The sequence below is a fragment of the Littorina saxatilis genome, linkage group LG16 (assembly GCF_037325665.1).
Source record: "Littorina saxatilis isolate snail1 linkage group LG16, US_GU_Lsax_2.0, whole genome shotgun sequence".
Lineage (NCBI taxonomy): Eukaryota > Metazoa > Mollusca > Gastropoda > Littorinimorpha > Littorinidae > Littorina > Littorina saxatilis.
The window spans coordinates 6,521,663-6,540,726 of record NC_090260.1 but is presented as its reverse complement, the minus strand read 5'-3'; the positions used below and the strand labels follow the sequence as shown (position 1 = coordinate 6,540,726).

Below are 19,064 nucleotides of genomic sequence, written 5' to 3'. Positions count from 1 at the left end.
GGAATTATGTGACTCAGGTGTACAGAATTTATGGGCCACGAACTTTGAGTGGACACCGTACAGTGACGTCACTGACGCAGTGCAGTAGTGTCGGTGACCAATCAGAGCAGAGTATAGACCGAGGGGGCGTTGTAGAGATAATACAGGCGCAGAGCTTTGCAGACTGTCGACAGGAGCAGACGTGTCTCCCAAGTGTAAAGTTCTCACCGGGCGCTAGAGGTCGTTTGGAGACCCGTGTCGCGGTACTGAGTCAGTAGATTCAGCTGCTGTGTTTACAGGTATTTATTGAATTGATATTTTACTCGGAGATATTATTTTGCTCGGAAATATTGACTTGAGAAATGACCGGGAGAGTCATGTGTGAATTAACTGAAAAACGTGCGCGGTTGTCAGCCATTGTGGAAAATGGAATGTTTACATGTTTTTCGGAAATGAATTCGCTTATGAGTTAGCGGGTGTATATACTGTAACCGCATAAGATAGTTGACGGTAGTGATAAAGAACGTTATAAAAGTTTATTCAAGTATGGAGACTTATGGTAGTTTAAACTTGTGTTTTTTAGCACCCCGGGCCGAGTGGGTTCCGGAGATATCCCGGGCTGAGAGCAGTCGCGGAAGCGGGAACGAGACGGGAGGTTCTGCCCTCATGCTCCAGCCGAGGGCTGTGGAGACGCTGGAGGGGAAGACAGCGTGAAGCGCTGCGTAACGGGAACCCCGTCCCATTCCACCACACGAGACAGTTGTGTGGGTGGGGTGAAGCAGTGTGTGCCACTGTATACTGTGAGTACGACTGAGAGAATTTAACCAGCGTGATAGCTGCACAGATACGTTTCCCGAGTGAATAACCACGAGACGTCGAGCGTCGTGGGGTTTGTTATCTGTGTATAACAGAACTGAATAGTAACAGAAGAATTGTTTGAGACAGTGTCTTCGTGTGTTTTGAGACAGACGGGCTTTCACGGAACAAAGCCTCAAGTGTTATACGTGTGTGCACGAGTACTGTAGATTGCATGACATAATGACATGTATGTAATGTTGTGCAGTTTGATTTCTGTGTATTAACAGAAATAGGACTTTCATGTTGAGCGAAAGTGATCTGTAGAATGGATGTAGAATAATATGTTTATGTTGTGATTGAATACTTTAATAGAGGTGCAGGGGCAAAGGGCTTTGCTGTGTTCTTGTCTTTGTGCCTGGTTGGAGTGTTGTGTGTGTGTGTGTGTGAAGAACAGTTATTAGTAAACAGAGAGTAGCACGCGCAATTTTGATAGGAATAGATAGACATACATACAGACATACACATCGAAATTCCGGCCGTAACATTTGGTGACCCCGATTACTCTGTGTTAGTTATAAATTCATAGTTGTTTCCCTGCTTTGCTAAATTTCATTTTTTCCCCTGTGTTGGGTTTTTCAGAACTTTTTGGCAGTAGGTCACGCAGAGATTTTTCAGATTGAATAGTTGTGTCGTTCATGTCTTGTGTTGTTTTGTTACCGTCTCCAGTTTTACGGTAGTGCTTATTGTATAGTTCTAAGCACTGAGGGATTAGCTTCATTTTTCTTCCTGTGGGGTCTTTAATTTCTCTTTCTTTGCTCTTTTCTGTGCTTTCAATTTTGTAAAATATTTGGTAAATTTTTTTCTTTCTGCTTTGGAATAGGGATCTGTCTGTTGTTTATTGCCCTTTGCCTTTGTTGAGTTAATTAACTTTGATTATTTTTTGTTCTTTTTGCCTTTGAAATTTTCTAATTTGATCTTGGAATTTTTTATTTTGTGTGTTTAATTAGGTTTATTGATTTTGTGGCATTGCTTTTGTTGATTTGTTGTAAATAATTAAGGTAATTAGTTGTGGTATTTTGATATAGACTTTAATTAGATTTAAGTTTTAGTTTACTTTTGATTTGTTATTTGTTATGGTAGTAGATTGAGTACTTTGAATTTTTTTTGTTGGTTTAATTTAGTCTGCTGTTTGGTGATTGTGTCACTTTAAAATTTTTTTCTGGATTTTGTTTTATTTGCCTCCAACTACATTTTTTGTTGTCTTGTTGATCTAAATTAAGTTAATCTTATTAGTAGTGTATACAGTTATTGTAAGCTACTATTTACAACTTTAAATTAGTTTAAGTTTAATAGGGAGTGTTTCACTTCATAAATTTTTTGTTGGAACTTCGTTTTATTTTGCTTCCAACTGCGTTTTCTTTAGTTGGACTTCACTTATTTTGGATTTGATTTTTTGATTTAGTACTTAGTTGTTCATTAGTTTTAAGTCTTTACTTGTGTTGCATTTTGAACTTTGAATTTTTCCTCCTATTTGTGGTTTGGGGTTGTTGTTTTGTTTGTACTTGTATATATGTTTGAAGATTCGTTTTGACTTCATTGACTGAATATTTGACTTTCATTAAAACTGTTGGATATTTTTGCGTGAGATTTACGCCAAAACGTGTTTAGATATGGTCTTGTATTGACTATTGGGTTTGGTGCAACATTTTTTGTGGTACTTGACAGATTTCAAGTAGATTGCTGGAACTTGCATTATTATTTGAAACTTTTTTCAAAACTTTTCTCTAAACTTGGACATATTTTGGTGTGATTTTGAAAGTTCAAAACTTACACAATGGAGAGCGATGATGATTATGATGCGTTGTTTGACAAGTTTGTAAAACAGGCAGAGACTTTGGGTCTGGGTGCAGAGAAACGTGAGAAATACGTGAAAGAGAGTTTTGATCGTTTAGAGAGAAAACGAGAAAAAGATGAAAGACAAAAAGAATTGGAAAGAGAAGAGAGACAAAAAGAAAAAGAAAGGGAAGAAAGACAAAAAGAATTGGATAGACAAATGCAAAGAAATGGAACACCAGTTAAAACAATGAGAACCTGATATTAAGCTGGAAATTGTCGGGATTCATACCTTGGATGACAAGTTTGTGCATACCTTGGATGACAGTAAGTTGTGCATACCTCGGATGACGGATTTGTGCATGCCTTGAATGACAATGAATTGTGCATACCTTGGATGACAAAATTGTGCATGCCTTGGATGACAGCGTTGTGCATACCTTGGATGACAAAATTGTGCATGCCTTGGATGACAGCGTTGTGCATACCTTGGATGACAAAATTGTGCATGCCTTGGATGACAGCGTTGTGCATACCTTGGATGACAAAATTGTGCATGCCTTAGATGACAACGTTGTGCATACCTTGGATGACAAGATTGTGCATACCTTGGATGACAGTAAGTTGTGCATACCTCGGATGACAGATTTGTGCATGCCTTGAATGACGATAAATTGTGCATGCCTTGGATGACAAAATTGTGCATGCCTTGGATGACAGTGAATTGTGTATACCAGCGGTGTCGTTTTGAGCTTGTTTGAATAGCTGTTAGTGGATTAGAAAGTTTGTTTCTAATGTCAGGTGCGACAATTTTGATCCCTAGAGGAAACTGGTATGAAGATTGCAGTTCAGTAAAGTAGTTACCCTCTTTTGCCTATTATCCTTAAGAAAAAATAACCTCGGTCGGTCATTTTTTTCTGGGAGGAGGGGGTAATGTGACAAACGGATTTGCACATAGTGTATATTGGAATTATGTGACTCAGGTGTACAGAATTTATGGGCCACGAACTTTGAGTGGACACCGTACAGTGACGTCACTGACGCATTGCAGTAGTGTCGGTGACCAATCAGAGCAGAGTATAGACCGAGGGGGCGTTGTAGAGATAATACAGGCGCAGAGCTTTGCAGACTGTCGACAGGAGCAGACGTGTCTCCCAAGTGTAAAGTTCTCACCGGGCGCTAGAGGTCGTTTGGAGACCCGTGTCGCGGTACTGAGTCAGTAGATTCAGCTGCTGTGTTTACAGGTATTTATTGAATTGATATTTTACTCGGAGATATTATTTTGCTCGGAAATATTGACTTGAGAAATGACCGGGAGAGTCATGTGTGAATTAACTGAAAAACGTGCGCGGTTGTCAGCCATTGTGGAAAATGGAATGTTTACATGTTTTTCGGAAATGAATTCGCTTATGAGTTAGCGGGTGTATATACTGTAACCGCATAAGATAGTTGACGGTAGTGATAAAGAACGTTATAAAAGTTTATTCAAGTATGGAGACTTATGGTAGTTTAAACTTGTGTTTTTTAGCACCCCGGGCCGAGTGGGTCACGGAGATATCCCGGGCCGAGAGCGGTCGCGGAAGCGGGAACGAGACGGGAGGTTCTGCCCTCATGCTCCAGCCGAGGGCTGTGGAGACGCTGGAGGGAAAGACAGCGTGAAGCGCTGCGTAACGGGAACCCCGTCCCATTCCACCACACGAGACAGTTGTGTGGGTGGGGTGAAGCAGTGTGTGCCACTGTATACTGTGAGTACGACTGAGAGAATTTAACCAGCGTGATAGCTGCACAGATACGTTTCCCGAGTGAATAACCACGAGACGTCGAGCGTCGTGGGGTTTGTCTTCTGTGTATAACAGAAGTGAATAGTAACAGAAGAATTGTTTGAGACAGTGTCTTCGTGTGTTTTGAGACAGACGGGCTTTCACGGAACAAAGCCTCAAGTGTTATACGTGTGTGCACGAGAACTGTAGATTGCATGACATAATAACATGTATGTAATTTTGTGCAGTTTGATTTCTGTGTGTTGACAGAAATAGGACTTTCATGATTGAGCGAAAGTGATCTGTAGAATGGATGTAGAATAATATGTTTATGTTGTGATTGAATACTTTAATAGAGGTGCAGGGGCAAAGGGCTTTGCTGTGTTTTTGTCTTTGTGCCTGGTTGGAGTGTTGTGTGTGTGTGTGTGAAGAACAGTTATTAGTAAACAGAGAGTAGCACGCACAATTTTGATAGGCATAGATAGACATACATACAGACATACACATCGAAATTCCGGCCGTAACAGTTACATAACATGTGTTTTTTTTATTAATGAAAACTATTCTGTCAAACAGGCGGCCGATTCTATTCAGAAGGCCAAGATAATACGGGATGCAGCCCTGGGCAATCTGCAAAAGGCCCAGCCTTCCGGCAGTGGTGAAGGCAAGTCTCTCATTGACATAGTCTCTGCATATCCAGGCCAAAACTAAAGATAGTTGCAGCAGAGTTCCCACAACAACCAAGCATAAATGAAACATAGAATTAATGGTTGGACATATTTGTACTCCCAACTGTATTCAATAACTTTTTTGTTTTTAGGTTTCCTGGTCAGCCCAGGCCCCAGTCCACTACTAAATTTGTTAGCTTTGACATTCGTACGTGTGGCCCCTTCAGCTGAATTGATTATCACAATTGTTATGCATGTGACATTATTGATTTTAAATTGCAGATGAAGTACCGACGATAAGGCGAAAGAGAAGAGGAGGGGTGCTGGAAGAGTACCAAGCCTTTTGGCGACAAGCGGACGAGGACAGAGAAAGAAGAAGGAGCGACAGGGAGGAGAGAGAGTTCAGGAGGAGGGGTGCTAGAAGAGTACCAAGCCTTTCGGCGACAAGCGGACGAGGACAGAGAAAGAAGGAGCGACAGGGAGGAGAGAGAGTTCAGGAGGAGGGGTGCTAGAAGAGTACCAAGCCTTTCGGCGACAAGCGGACGAGGACAGAGAAAGAAGAAGGAGCGACAGGGAGGAGAGAGAGTTCAGGAGGAGGGGTGCTAGAAGAGTACCAAGCCTTTCGGCGACAAGCGGACGAGGACAGAGAAAGAAGAAGGAGCGACAGGGAGGAGAGAGAGTTCAGGAGGAGGGGTGCTGGAGGAGTACCAAGCCTTTCGGCGACAAGCGGACGAGGACAGAGAAAGAAGAAGGAGCGACAGGGAGGAGAGAGAGTTCAGGAGGAGGGGTGCTAGAAGAGTACCAAGCCTTTCGGCGACAAGCGGACGAGGACAGAGAAAGAAGAAGGAGCGACAGGGAGGAGAGAGAGTTCAGGAGGAGGGGTGCTAGAAGAGTACCAAGCCTTTCGGCGACAAGCGGACGAGGACAGAGAAAGAAGAAGGAGCGACAGGGAGGAGAGAGAGTTCAGGAGGAGGGGTGCTGGAAGAGTACCAAGCCTTTCGGCGACAAGCGGACGAGGACAGAGAAAGAAGGAGGAGCGAGAGGGAGGAGAGAGAGTTCAGGAGGAGGGAAGCCGAAGAGGAGAGAGAGTTGAGGAGGGAGGAGCTGGATCTCCGCAGGCAAGAACTCGCTTTGCAGGCAAAGCGAGATGCCGCTTTTTTTGAGTTACTTTTACAAAAAAAAATGATTACCATAAATCTTTCTTTGGGTGGGTGGGGAGGGGTGTCGTGATCAGTTTTATTTTACAAAATAAATTTTCAGCGTTTTCTTTTGTATAATTTTTATATTTAGTCAAGTTTTGACTAAATATTTTAACATCGAGGGGGAATCGAAACGAGGGTCGTGGTGTATGTGCGTGTGTGTGTGTGTGTGTGTGTGTGTGTGTGTGTGTCTGTGTGTGTGTGTGTGTGTGTGTGTAGAGCGATTCAGACTAAACTACTGGACCGATCTTTATGAAATTTGACATGAGAGTTCCTGGGTATGATATCCCCGAATGTTTTCTTCATTTTTTTGATAAATGTCTTTGATGACGTCATATCCGGCTTTTCGTGAAAGTTGAGGCGGCACTGTCACGCCCTCATTTTTCAACCAAATTGGTTGAAATTTTGGTCAAGTAATCTTCGACGAAGCCCGGACTTCGGTATTGCATTTCAGCTTGGTGGCTTAAAAATTAATTAATGACTTTGGTCATTAAAAATCTGAAAATTGTAAAAAAAAAATAAAAATTTATAAAACGATACAAATTTACGTTTATCTTATTCTCCATCATTTGCTGATTCCAAAAACATATAAATACGTTATATTCGGATTAAAAACAAGCTCTGAAAATTAAATATATAAAAATTATTATCAAAATTAAATTGTCCAAATCAATTTAAAAACACTTTCATCTTATTCCTTGTCGGTTCTTGATTCCAAAAACATATAGATATGATATGTTTGGATTAAAAACACGCTCAGAAAGTTAAAACAAAGAGAGGTATAGAAAAGCGTGCTATCCTTCTTAGCGCAACTACTACCCCGCTCTTCTTGTCAATTTCACTGCCTTTGCCATGAGCGGTGGACTGACGATGCTACGAGTATACGGTCTTGCTGAAAAATGGCATTGCGTTCAGTTTCATTCTGTGAGTTCGACAGCTACTTGACTAAATATTGTATTTTCGCCTTACGCGACTTGTTAATTCTGTATTGGTGGAATGTGGCGATTTTAACTTTTTTTTGTTTTTTTTGTTACTCTGTTGTGTGTTATATTTTTATTCAGTAAAAATGTTGATTGCTAAGTTCACTTTTGTTTTCAAACCTTGTTCAAATTTTGTGTGTGAGTTTGTGTGATTAGAGATGAATTATTCAAAAAACGCAATGAAAACAAGGTTGGCATTAACCTCCTACATTCGGTAATATTAGGCATGTATGAAGTCTAAAGTTCCGCAACATCTACACTTTCATATATTTTAATTAAGCACAAGGTCACACGGAAAACCCATTCTTTTTTATGCGAATGGTGACAAGACAACAAGCGACCCTAAACTACCTGTTAGCCGGCCGCACTGCTTGACCTCAGTACCAGAGCGACCGCAAGCAAAGCCTGACTTGATAATTATGGTGATCTTTAATTACTTTTCCTTCACTTATCCAAACATTATTCTCTTCCTGAATTTTTATAAGCCAGACTCCATGGCAAACACCTAGCAATGACCAGGATCAGAAATACATCTCACTTTCTAAGCCAAGTCTGAGTAGTCTGTTATTCTTCTTTCTTGATTGATTGCCTCCCTTTTACCATAAAATTCTGATTTCCAAATCTGAGATGCATGCATCAGTTTTTGTGTGCAATAAATTTAGTTTCTGTACATTTATCATTAATCATAATTATTCCAATACATTGACTTGCACTAAAGCTAAGTTAGAGAGAGAATTTACTGACAACAATTAAATCAGATCTAGAGTGAGTTGTTTCAACATAAAAACAAGCATTATAATTGTACAATCACATAGACATGTATACACACTTTGGACTGAACTCTCACTCTGTAATACAATTTCAAACATTGAATTTAATTACTATTTCTTCAAGCTTTGCCATGCAAAGGGCAATATTTTAACAAGTCTCAAATGTATGTTCTGTTACTCAAAATAATCCCTTTAACTTCAAGTACTATTAATTATAATTATTTATAACACCTTATACACATATATATGTAGATAACCAATTCTAACTTCATATGACTATAATTTGATTTTCAATTTGTTTCACTTTCAAAGTCAAAAATTCATTCAGCAAATAGTACAGACTCATTTCAATTCATGGACAGATCCAGTTAATAATATGTGGTTATTTAGGAAAGTAATGGCACTAGAAATAAAATAATTAATGAAGATGTAAGGTCTAGCTCCAGGTGTGTTCAGCTACATTTGGTGGGCGTGACCCCCCCCCCCCCCCCCAGTTTGATTTGGGTAGCCCCAACCAATCCTTTTTTTCCTTCGACCCAAACACTTGACTGACTATTAGGGTTTAACGTCCTCTTAGACCAACTGGTCTATATTGGGACAGGTATTGGTAATACGCTGAAGATATGGTGTGATACTTTTGATTCGAACAAGCCCGCTGTGGCTGTCTTCTTCGACACACCAGCATTGGGTTTGTCTCGTCAAAGTATCGAAATACAATCATGATAATCAGAGACGAGAGATGATGCATTCGTGTCTTCGTGTTTTACAAGCCCTGAGACTTTCGCTGTGAACATGGGATCTTTTTTGTGCGCATGTGTGCACACGGGGGTGTTCGGACACCGAAGAGAGTCTGCACAAAGTTGACTCCGAGAAATAAATCTCTCGTCGAACGTGAGGATCGAACCAAACCAAACACTTTTTAAGCCCCTACCCCTTATAGAGGATGAGTGAGTGGCCAGCAGCAAATAAAGATGTACATTCCAACAGATCACTGAAAGTGACGCAAGGCTGCCTAAATGGCAGGTAAAAATAGTTATACACGTTAAAAATACACTCAAGCAAAATATGTGAGTGTACGTGGGAGTTTCAGCCCATGAATGTAGAAGAAGAAGATTGGATCTTTTGTAAGGACGGGTCCTGAGGCAAATCCACACAGCCCAAATATTTGACAGTTCAGTGTCTTTGAAAAAGTTATGGTTGAAGAACAAGATTTTCAGTGAAGAGTGGAGAGTCCCATGTGACTGCCTGGCTGGTGATGATGGTTGTTTAGTGGCCGCTTGGTACCGAGGTATGGGCAGACAAGAAGACCCTCTGCCTCTGCCTGCAAACTACAAATACAAATTACAACACAGCAGTACCCATGTCAGAGATCCATGTGCACACCCACTAATGCATAATGAAGAATAGCATGTACTAAAGTAATTTCAAGAACGCGTCCATAAGCAATCTGCTTGTTAACGTTCTTAATGTTGTTATTGTTTGAAACGTGTGTATGAGAATTTGAATAAACACGCTTAAACCAAAGTAATTTGCGAAAGCAAGTACAGCTGTACAGGCTGATGAAGCAAAGTAGCACCAGCAGTTACTTCAAGAAAGTCACTGTCCTGCAAGATATGTCAAAAGCCGGTATATATCACACAAACAAATTATGTTCAATGTCAGTATGAGTGACCATCAGATATGTATTTATACACAAGTGACAAGAGCATACAATTTTACAAATGATCAATAAATGGAGGTCAGCTGGGTTCTTACCTGGCTTTATTTTTTACACAGGTTCACTTAATAATAGACATATGCTTGTTTGGAATCAGTAGCGAAATAAGAAACAGGCCGCAGCCAGTATGAAACGTTTAAAGCGCGCCCCAGTTGGGTGCTTCTTTTTTTGTGTGTCAATTTTACAGACGACAGAAATGTCTGAATGTGCAGCATCTATTTGGTTTAACCAAATTTAACTCATATCAAATAACCAAAGGGAAGTAATCGCTCTTAATGCATACGACATGTGTAATAGAGTAAGCGAGAGTTGTACGGAACCTTTTCTCCTGGCACCTGAGAGAATGACAAGCATTGAAATGAACAAGCGACTTAGAACAACTCTCGCTTACTCTATTACACATGTCGTATGCATTAAGAGCGATTACTTCCCTTTGGTTATTTGACATCTAAACATCGCTCTGCCTCATTCTGTTTGACATTCAAATTTAACTCAATAAAGTACCACTGAAAAAGTTGCTTTTGCATTTGACTGACTGACTGACTATTAGGGTTTAACGTCCTCTTAGACCAACTGGTCTATATTGGGACAGGTGTTGGTAATACGCTGAAAATATGGTGTGATACTTTGATTCGAACAAGCCCGCTGTGGCTGTCTTCTTCGACACACCAGCATTGGGTTTGTCTTGTCAAAGTATTGAAATACGATCATGATAATCAGAGATGAAAGATCATGCATGCGTGTCTTCGTGTTTTCCAAGTCCTGAGACTTTTGCTGTGAACTTGGGATCTTTTTCGGGGGTGTTCGGACACCAAAGAGAGTCTGCACAAAGTTGACTCCGAGAAATAAATCTCTTGCCGAACGTGGGGATTGAACCCACGCTGATAGCGACCAACTGGCTACAAAGCCAGCACGCTACCAACTTAGCTACGTCCCCGCCAATTGCATTTGACCAGATACTTGTAGTTGCAAACCGGGTTATCCACCATATTTTGAACTCCCACCAGGCGACCGGGCAGTAGATTTGGCCATCTCTAAGCAGTGAAATCATGTTAATAATTTAAAGCCTTCTACAGGGTCAATTTGTTTAGATGCTTGGCCATTTGGATGCCAAACACCATGTGACACAAGATCAATGGAATGAGCATTTCTTCTACTTGAGAGCTACACAGACAATTAGTAGAGATACTCCTCCAGTGTTGGTGGATTCAGTCCAAAGAACTGTGATGTCTCACTGCCATGTAGGCAAGTATGACAGTTGGACAACAAAACTCCAACCAGGTAGAGTTTCCCTACAGGGGACAAGAACAGCTTCAAATTTTTTCTGAAATCCAAAAATGCCCACAGCCTAACAATTTTTGAAAATTCCCATTCAACAGAGTTTCTCACCCTGCTCATTTCTGTGTTGAAGGCCTGTTGCTCTTCTGTGATCTGTCCACGGTACGGCCTCATCAAGTTAGGGGTCAAGGGGTAGGCTCGGTCCCCATACAGGTACATTTCATCTCCTGCTGGAGTGACCATGTGCTGCTGCATGTGTTCAAGAATGCCACTACCATTCAGCAAAGCTGCGTCATGTCGTCGACCAACCAAGGGCCCAAAAACATTTGCCACAAGGCCATTTGGTGTCACGACACACTGAAACTTTAGAGAGTGCACCCTCTTATGGCCATTGTACACTTCTTGTTGCAAATGGCCTGGGCGACACATTGATCGTATTGTGCCGTCAACCATCCCCCAACAAAACTCCAGAGGAGCCCCCTTGGCATGTATAGCTGCACAGTACCGTTCCAGTTGGGGCACTGTCAGCCATGGCTGATTGAGGTTTGTTAGTTTGTCAGAAAACTGATCATAGATGAAGTCGATACCTACCTTGAACAGCACACACAACTCCGGCTTGGGACGATGAAACATCTGCGAAAGGTCAGCAAACCGGCATGGGTAAGCCAACCTCCGCAGACAGATGCAGAGCACCTCCAATCCTGAAAAAAATCATAAATTCAAATGAGCCTGGGGCCAGTTTCATGAGCCAGAAACACAGTCGACCAACTGCAGTTGTCCGAGAGAACCACAGTAATCCGACGTTATCGGGTTTCACGAACAAAATTTCAGTCGGGTCGTCTCACCGGAAGTCAGCCAAACACGGTGATGCTCTCCCCCCAACACTGTGTTCGGCTTACTGCGGTAAACCGAAAATAAATGTAATTATCCGCACAGTCAATGGCAGAATGCTCACACTTTTTTGGATTGTGAGCCAAACCTTGTGATTGTTCTTCGAAATGTATCTATCATGACGCAGTAATCCAGGTGACAAGTCAGGGTTATGTGTTGAAGACGTCACATTATGGCGTAAGAGGGTTTGACGTCACGCGAAGGAATTACTGAAAGTCTCGGTCATTGTTATTTTGAGCGGGCCGAGACTTGTTTTTTCTTCGAAATCGGCCATTTCCACGTGCGAATGAGCAAACGGAAGTGGTAATGTTGCTAAATTTAGCCCTCGACTTGGCCATTCGGATTACTGTACAGTCGGTCGACTGCGGTTGTCCGCGGGTGACGGTGATTCGCTCATGAAACGCGCTTTTCGGTGACACGGCGATCAACCACAGTCCATCGACTGGGCAGTCGATCGACTGTCAGTCGGTTCCCTGCTATCTTATGAAACTGGCCCCTGGTGAGTGTGTATGCGAATGTGTGTGGAGAGGCATATTCTCATACAGTCTTCAAGTTCAAAATAATAACACTGCAAAAGTTTTCTCACGCGCCTTAAAATATCCAGCCCGACATGCTTATCATCAGTTTGATTTTCTATTTATCGGGTTTGACACAGTTACTGGCTATCCTGCACACACAAAAACAGTTACCCGACAAGAACAAAATACATTTTTGTTTTTTTGAAGGGGGGGGGGGGACACCACGAAGACAAAATCAATAAAAACAATTATCATAAAAAAAAGTTAAAACAAATAAGTCCTTTGCACATTAAAAGTTTTCATGTAACAATGGCGGCCACTTCGTCAACTTGTAAAAAAAATATTCATTTATTTTTTTAAACTAATATGAATAAATTATCAGTATCAACGCATCTTTATTTATCCTGTTACCATATTTCAAAAATAATTTCACTCAACTCCACAGACTAAGTCAGTAAGTGGCACAACCAATTCACTATTATTTCTCTATTGTCTAAATAGAGTACTGTGTCGACCAAAGGGGCTAAAGTTAGTCAGGTACATTTTGTGATTCAAGTTCAAAATACATAGTTCAAATTTTAGATTTTAAGCAATCCCAAAATAAATTATGCCCCAACTCAACGCTCCGCTTTAATCTTTTACGAAACCTGAAATAGTAAAAACAACTCACTGAATATTCACAGTAAATGCAAACTTCATGAGTTTGCGAATCAAATCATGCAGGAGGATCATTAAACTATCATTTTGACTGAAATACAACTCAACTTCACAGCAACCAGGGTAAAAAAATAAATCCTCACCACTGGCCTTGGTTCCTTGATTGTTCATTCCATTAGGCGCCTGCATAGTCCTCTGCATTCCCAGAAGGGCGCACAGTCTCCGAATCTCTTCCGCGCTGAAGCGAAATAAGTCCTCACATTCGATGGCTGTGAAGTGATCGAGGGCGAACTGACCCTCATAGGCCCTTCTTTCTGGCTGTTGAAATGTAGGTTAAACTTAGTGAAATCATGGATCACTTGTACACTTTATTCAATTAATTAGCCTGAAAATTCTGCTGAAGCTACTCAAATCAATACTGGGTAACACTAACAGAGGGAAAGTTAAACTCCAACATTTCAACTCGCCAGCTGGGCGAGTAACTTCAAGAAAGTCACTAACCTGGCAGAAATTTCGCCGCCCCGATACATACCAGTCATCCACAATTGATCTGCAGTAGCGTTAAAACCCTTTTGGTTGCATTTGACAAGAAATTTAATTGGCCAGCCAGGTGAGTTGCGAGCCTGTTTTTACTAGCCAAGCGGATTGTTCACTCGCCCCTGCATAACAAAATGACCCTTACAGGTTGAACTTGAAGCATGTTGGATAAATAGTTTCAACTGTGCATCTCAAAAAGCACCAGTTGACAGTATTCTGATATAAATACTGTGTATGTTTTAGAACACAGAAGTTTCCTTGTACTGAAGTAATTTGATCCTAGAAATAATAAAACTAGAACCAAGGTGCATTGTGCTTAAAAGTCTGATAGAACCAGTAAGTGTAACGTCCTTCTTGAAAGTACATGTATTGCTATGAAATTAAAATGACACAAGAACACAAACTGACAGTGACACAGACTCTGTGACAGAGAGTGGACTTAATAATAATATTCATGCTTTGATGAAACTAAAACTCTTGACTGCAGATTTGGTCATCAGTTTCCATTTGATTTTGATTCTTGAACAGTAAATAGTTAAAACTCTATGTTTATAAACCATTAAATGTAAGTAACAAAGTCACACGGAAACCAAATCTAGGTGTAAGTGTTAGATCTACCCAATATCACTATCACTGTTGATTCAGACAAGATCACTATCATGACTATGAAATCTAACCAAAAAAACATTTAATTTTTTACATGAACAACATTTAAAACCTAATCATAACCAATCCAAAGTAACCTCACCGGCCATAACCAAAATATACGCCTGTTCCTGACAATTATATTTCAGCGGAACCTTTAATGCCTTTAGAAGCTAGACCTAAGCTTTGACTTGTTTGCTAACCTGATCAAGCAGTGCGAAGACAACAAAATCATCTTCTGCGTCATCCTCGTCCCACGCCGCAAGCTCAAGTTGGTCCCTGGCATCCATGAAGATCGATCTTAAAACAAAACATAAACAGCGAGAGGATTGGAACATTTGCAACTTTTCACTGCATAACTCATCTTCCAGTTCCAGATAGTAAGCGAAATCGAAACCGAAAAGGTTGAATCGAAAAACTGAACACAACTCAAAATCGGCCATTTTTTGTGTGTTTGAAATGTGAAAAAGCTTGCTCTGTTCAACGCTTGAATTACAGCATCAAACCAGGATTATATCACACATTAAACTGACATTTGTACCATTAAGTGGTTTAGGAACATACTAGTTATAAATAATCGTGTAAATAAACAAGCGTTCGCTCAGTTTTTACATACCTTTTGGGGCTCGTTATTTTCGTCGATTCAACCACAGCTCGTTAGCGGATCGAAGGAAGCATCCGTAAACTTTGACCCCTAACCTTTGAACTGCGCACACATCGCTGACGTCAACACATAAAAAAGTACCGATAACCACTAGCACTACCACTGGCACTGTACACTTAATCAGTCTAATAGTGCATATAAGACGTAAACGGAGTGACGTAAAAACTCACACAACGTAAACAGAGTAAGATAAATGTGATTTACCTGTCATCAGACTCCAGGCAAAATATTTAGCGATCTGTTCAGCATGGCAGATAAAGAAAGGGTGGCGCCTGATCGGAAAGATTGTTGACATCATTGATCAGTACCCGACACAGTGACAGTCGTTGACTGCACATTCTATATCCAATAAACTGTCGTAACGTATTGATTACACGGGAATAATTAAGAATCATTATTTATGCACAAACTCTATATCATTTATTGACAGTTAGCATATATAAGGAAGGTGAAAAAACACGTTTTTGGAATGATCACATTATCTTCTACCCGCGAACACGACCACACCGACCAACGCAAGAGTGACAGGAGGCAGTGTTAGATTCAGTGTACGGCGTCATTCTTACCCGTTGGCCTCATCGGCCAGGATGTGCACGCGCCCCTCAGTCTGTGCGTGTTGACACAGCTCCTCCACCCAGGCCTGCACTTTCTCCTCGCCTCCCTCTGTCCATCGACCCCTGTCCCGTACCCCCGCCATGTTGACGAGCTGCACGCTGCCGGCGCCCTGTCCGACTGTTTTGCTCAACTGATGTCTAACCAGGTAGGCGGCAGCTAAACCATCGTCACTCGTCTGAAGAACAAAGACGGTGCGGCGATACTTCCTCATCCAGTAGGAACCCCTTAGAATTAAAATGATCGATTTCCCTACCCCGGGCGCGCCCCTGAAGACCCTAATGTCGTCGTCGTCGTTGTTTGGCGTGTGCTCCAGGACTTCAAACTGTTCCGGGAAAAGAGCAAGGCAAGACATGGGTCTGCCATGTTCTTCCCCGACAGCCTGAACAAAATGGCCCTGGGTCCACAGCTGTAGTCGCGGCTTGCGGCTAAGGTACACCTGTACCGTTGCCAGTGGTACGGCGAACCTGCATTGATAAATATCACACTTTATATATATGTAAGCTTGTGAGTACGCACACACACACACACACACACACACACACACACACACACACACACACACACACACACACACACACACACACAACGAAATAGGGAAAGAAAAACACATAAAGAGGCCCAAAAAAGACATGCTAGCACACAAAACGTCACATACATAAATATACAAAAGAGAGAGAGAGAGAAACAGAGACAGAGAGACACAGAGAGAGACAGACACATACAGACTGACAGGCACAGACAGACAGACAGAGAGACTCACTAATAATGTATGCACCTGTGTATTCATGCGTTTGTGTTTCTCTGTGTGTGGTTACTTTACCGATAAAATGACTCTACCTTGCCACAAGCTTTTCATACGTGGAACCTCCCTTCATTGCGGGGTCCCCTGCCTTTTCCCCCTTCCAGCAGGTGTCCCACCAGGTGTCTCGTCTGGTGTTGTCTGTCATATCATCATGACAGAGACACCACTTGTCGACCCTTTGCCCTGCCTTCACGCCCAGACACTGCTCCAACTTCTGCAACTGAGGTCAACACACACGGACTGCAAATACATGGAGGATATAACAAAGAACGATTTAACACGCGCTGCATAATATGACAGTTAACTATACTTACATACGGAATCATCTGACTTCTGGGCCTAAAAGAAGAGTTTTTCTGGACAAAAGCGCCACAGTGTTTCCGCATGTAATAGAAAGCTGTCTGCCCGTTTTGAGCGACTCGCTAAACTCAAATGACGTCGTTTTCAAATGTACCGCAAATTGACGTCAACGAAGCTACCTCAGTGTTCCGAAAGTGTTGTTCTCGTCAGCAAGGTAAACAAAGTGCGCGTGGAAAAGAGAAACTCAGTATCTGTTGATGGGGAAATTGTTATCCCCTCTTTCCCCTCTCTCTCTGTGTTCTTTAAACATTATCCGCACGTTCTCTCTCTCTCTCTGTTTCTCTCTTTCTGTTTCTCTCTCTCTCTCTCTCTCTCTCTCTCTCTCTCTCTCTCTCTGTGTTTGTGTGTGTGTGTGTGTGGGCGCGTGTGTGGCTGTGTAGTTGTGTGTGTGCGTGCTGGCGTGCGTGTGTGTATGTGTGCGCGTTTGTAGAGGAGAGGGGGGGGGGGTTAATGCATACTTACATCGTCCATGTTTTGCAGTGCCTCCACTAGACAGCGTCTGGTCGTGTGAGGCAGGAGAATGGCCTGGTGGATTGCAGGCTGGGGTAGGTCCAAGTCACCCAGAACACAACGCTTCACGACATCTCCAGCTTGCTGCAGGTAATCAGCTGCCTTCCGCAATTCTTCTTGAACTGCATGAGGGTCCTCTTCTGTCTGACGTATGATTGCCCCCATCATTACTCCCCGGTTACGATCAATGACCAGCAGATCAACAAAGTCTTCCTCCAGAACTAAGTCTTCTTGCAGAACTAAAGGTTCTGTCTCGTCGCTGTTCATGCTCCTGGCGGCTGCCCCAGTGTAGAGGCTTCGGGAACCAGCGCCGTAAAGGCCACATTTGCCTTGAGTCATTATTATTAAAACTTCTTTCTGACTCTCTGCTTTGTCCTTGATCTTATTCATGCAGCAGTGGACTTTCTTCAGCGCTCTGTCTATGTGTACGACGTCACTGACCTCTGTACGCTTAGTGCTATCACTGTCGATTTGTTGTTGAGTTTTCAGCACGTCGATCAAGTCACCTCCCTGGGTGTGTTGTTTTGTGACGTGCACCGTGTCTACATGGTGCGGGGGGATCATATAGACGTCCCTGTGCAGGTTAGGGAACCAGGCGTTCAGAAACTCCCTCTGGAATCAAAGACCTGACGATGTACTGTCTCCTCAAATGTTTGAACCTGTTCAAGGTCTTTTGAATAACAAAACTGTATCGAGAGCAACACACGTGTTCGCTAGCAGTGTTGATAATACTAAGGACTCTCTGGGGAACGCTATTCCTACAGCTGTGTGTTATTTCACCCCCGCCCTAACCCCTCCCTTTCAGCATTACAGCTGTTTCCTCCTCCCTACCCAACTCACACCCCTACCCCCTCCCTCTCACCATCACAGCTGTGTTTTACTCCTCCGTCTCACACCACCACCTCCATCCTGCTGATCATCACAGCTGTATTTTACTCCTCCGTCTCACACCACTACCCCATCCCTCTCATCATCACAGCTGTGTTTTACTCCTCCGTCTCACACCACTACCCCCATCCCACTCAACATCTCAGTTGTGTTTTAATCCTCCGTCTTACTGTAGCCAAGTGGCGTATCCAGTCTTTTTGTGTAATTATCTCCTGCCCGACTCAGTTGCCTCCCCTGTCTATTATCTTCCCCTGACCCAAGTTGTGTCTCCCGCTAAGATTATTGTGTGTTTACTATCGTAGGGTAGACTCTTGACCGGATTCCTTTCTAACCTCTTATCTCAGATTTAGGTGGTCGTTATGTAATCAATCAATGTAATGTGCCGCCAGATTGTCTGGGTATCGTTGGACGGCGTTTTGTCAAGTGGGTGTCATTTCTTTTGACAGGGTACATCATATAAGATGCCAGGTGGCTTGGAGGTTTTAGTCTCTTACCCCCCCCTCCCTTCTTTGTAACTGGTTGTAATCTAATGAGCCTTATCCGGTGTGCATAATATTTCCGGTGTGTGACACCTCTGTAACGATTTCTGCCTCTTTAAGGCGAAGTGCGCCACTGAATTTAGAGTGATGGGACTTACACAGCCATTTTGAGTTGTTGGCAGTTTTGCACCTTTCAATCTGTCTACTTTCATGACATGCATATATGATTACACTATACAAATTCATCAAAGTCTCTAAAAATATATTTCATTGCAGCAACCCGGCAAATTTTTCCCTCTTTTCATAACTCTTCTGATAAAAATTACGATTTTCAACCCTTGACAACAGACATTTCTGCTCGCCCAATGCGGGAACGTCATATATACCGTTTGAACAGCAGTTCTCTCCCCTGTGTCATTCGGCGGTTATTTTCGGTTAAATATGGATTCTCCTGGGGAAACCCCCCTATTTTTCAAACAAACAAACCACAGACACTTTCCATATACGGGGGTATGA

At 42.3% G+C, this 19,064-nt stretch overlaps 2 protein-coding genes across 3 annotated transcripts in view; both read right to left on the bottom strand.

Annotated features, from left to right (window-relative positions):
- Positions 1-19,064, bottom strand: part of LOC138949826 (uncharacterized) — an 85,179-nt gene that overhangs the window by 2,966 nt on the left and 63,149 nt on the right. Inside the window, exons 7-9 of the mRNA XM_070321602.1 lie at positions 17,134-17,793; positions 16,347-16,531; positions 15,461-15,973 (exon numbers count right to left, since the gene is read on the bottom strand). Coding sequence (XP_070177703.1) covers positions 15,461-15,973; positions 16,347-16,531; positions 17,134-17,793 — 1,358 coding nt within the window. The remainder of the gene's footprint in view (positions 1-15,460; positions 15,974-16,346; positions 16,532-17,133; positions 17,794-19,064) is intronic.
- On the bottom strand, positions 8,071-15,038 carry LOC138950246 (uncharacterized). Of its 2 annotated transcripts, XM_070321977.1 has the most exons (5): positions 14,847-15,037; positions 14,434-14,530; positions 13,192-13,366; positions 11,574-11,683; positions 8,073-9,315 (listed from the first exon to the last, which is right to left on the bottom strand). In XM_070321977.1, exons 2-5 carry the CDS (start codon positions 14,518-14,520, stop codon positions 8,686-8,688), a joined length of 1,002 nt encoding a protein of 333 aa, XP_070178078.1. In that variant the 5' UTR covers positions 14,521-14,530; positions 14,847-15,037; the 3' UTR covers positions 8,073-8,685. The 2 variants fall into 2 exon arrangements, with proteins under 2 accessions (XP_070178077.1, XP_070178078.1); XM_070321976.1 differs by having other exon boundaries at positions 8,071-11,683; positions 14,847-15,038.

Bases quoted from the DNA above. Each gene is read 5' to 3' on its own strand.
- LOC138950246 (XM_070321976.1), bottom strand. From the start codon at position 14,520: ATGGATGCCAGGGACCAACTTGAGCTTGCGGCGTGGGACGAGGATGAC. The intron at 13,367-14,433 runs GTTAGCAAACAA...ACATTTCAACAG, and splicing joins TCTTCGCACTGCTTGATCAG to CCAGAAAGAAGGGCCTATGA. The intron at 11,684-13,191 runs GTGAGGATTTAT...GATTTTTTTCAG, and splicing joins TCAAGGAACCAAGGCCAGTG to GATTGGAGGTGCTCTGCATC.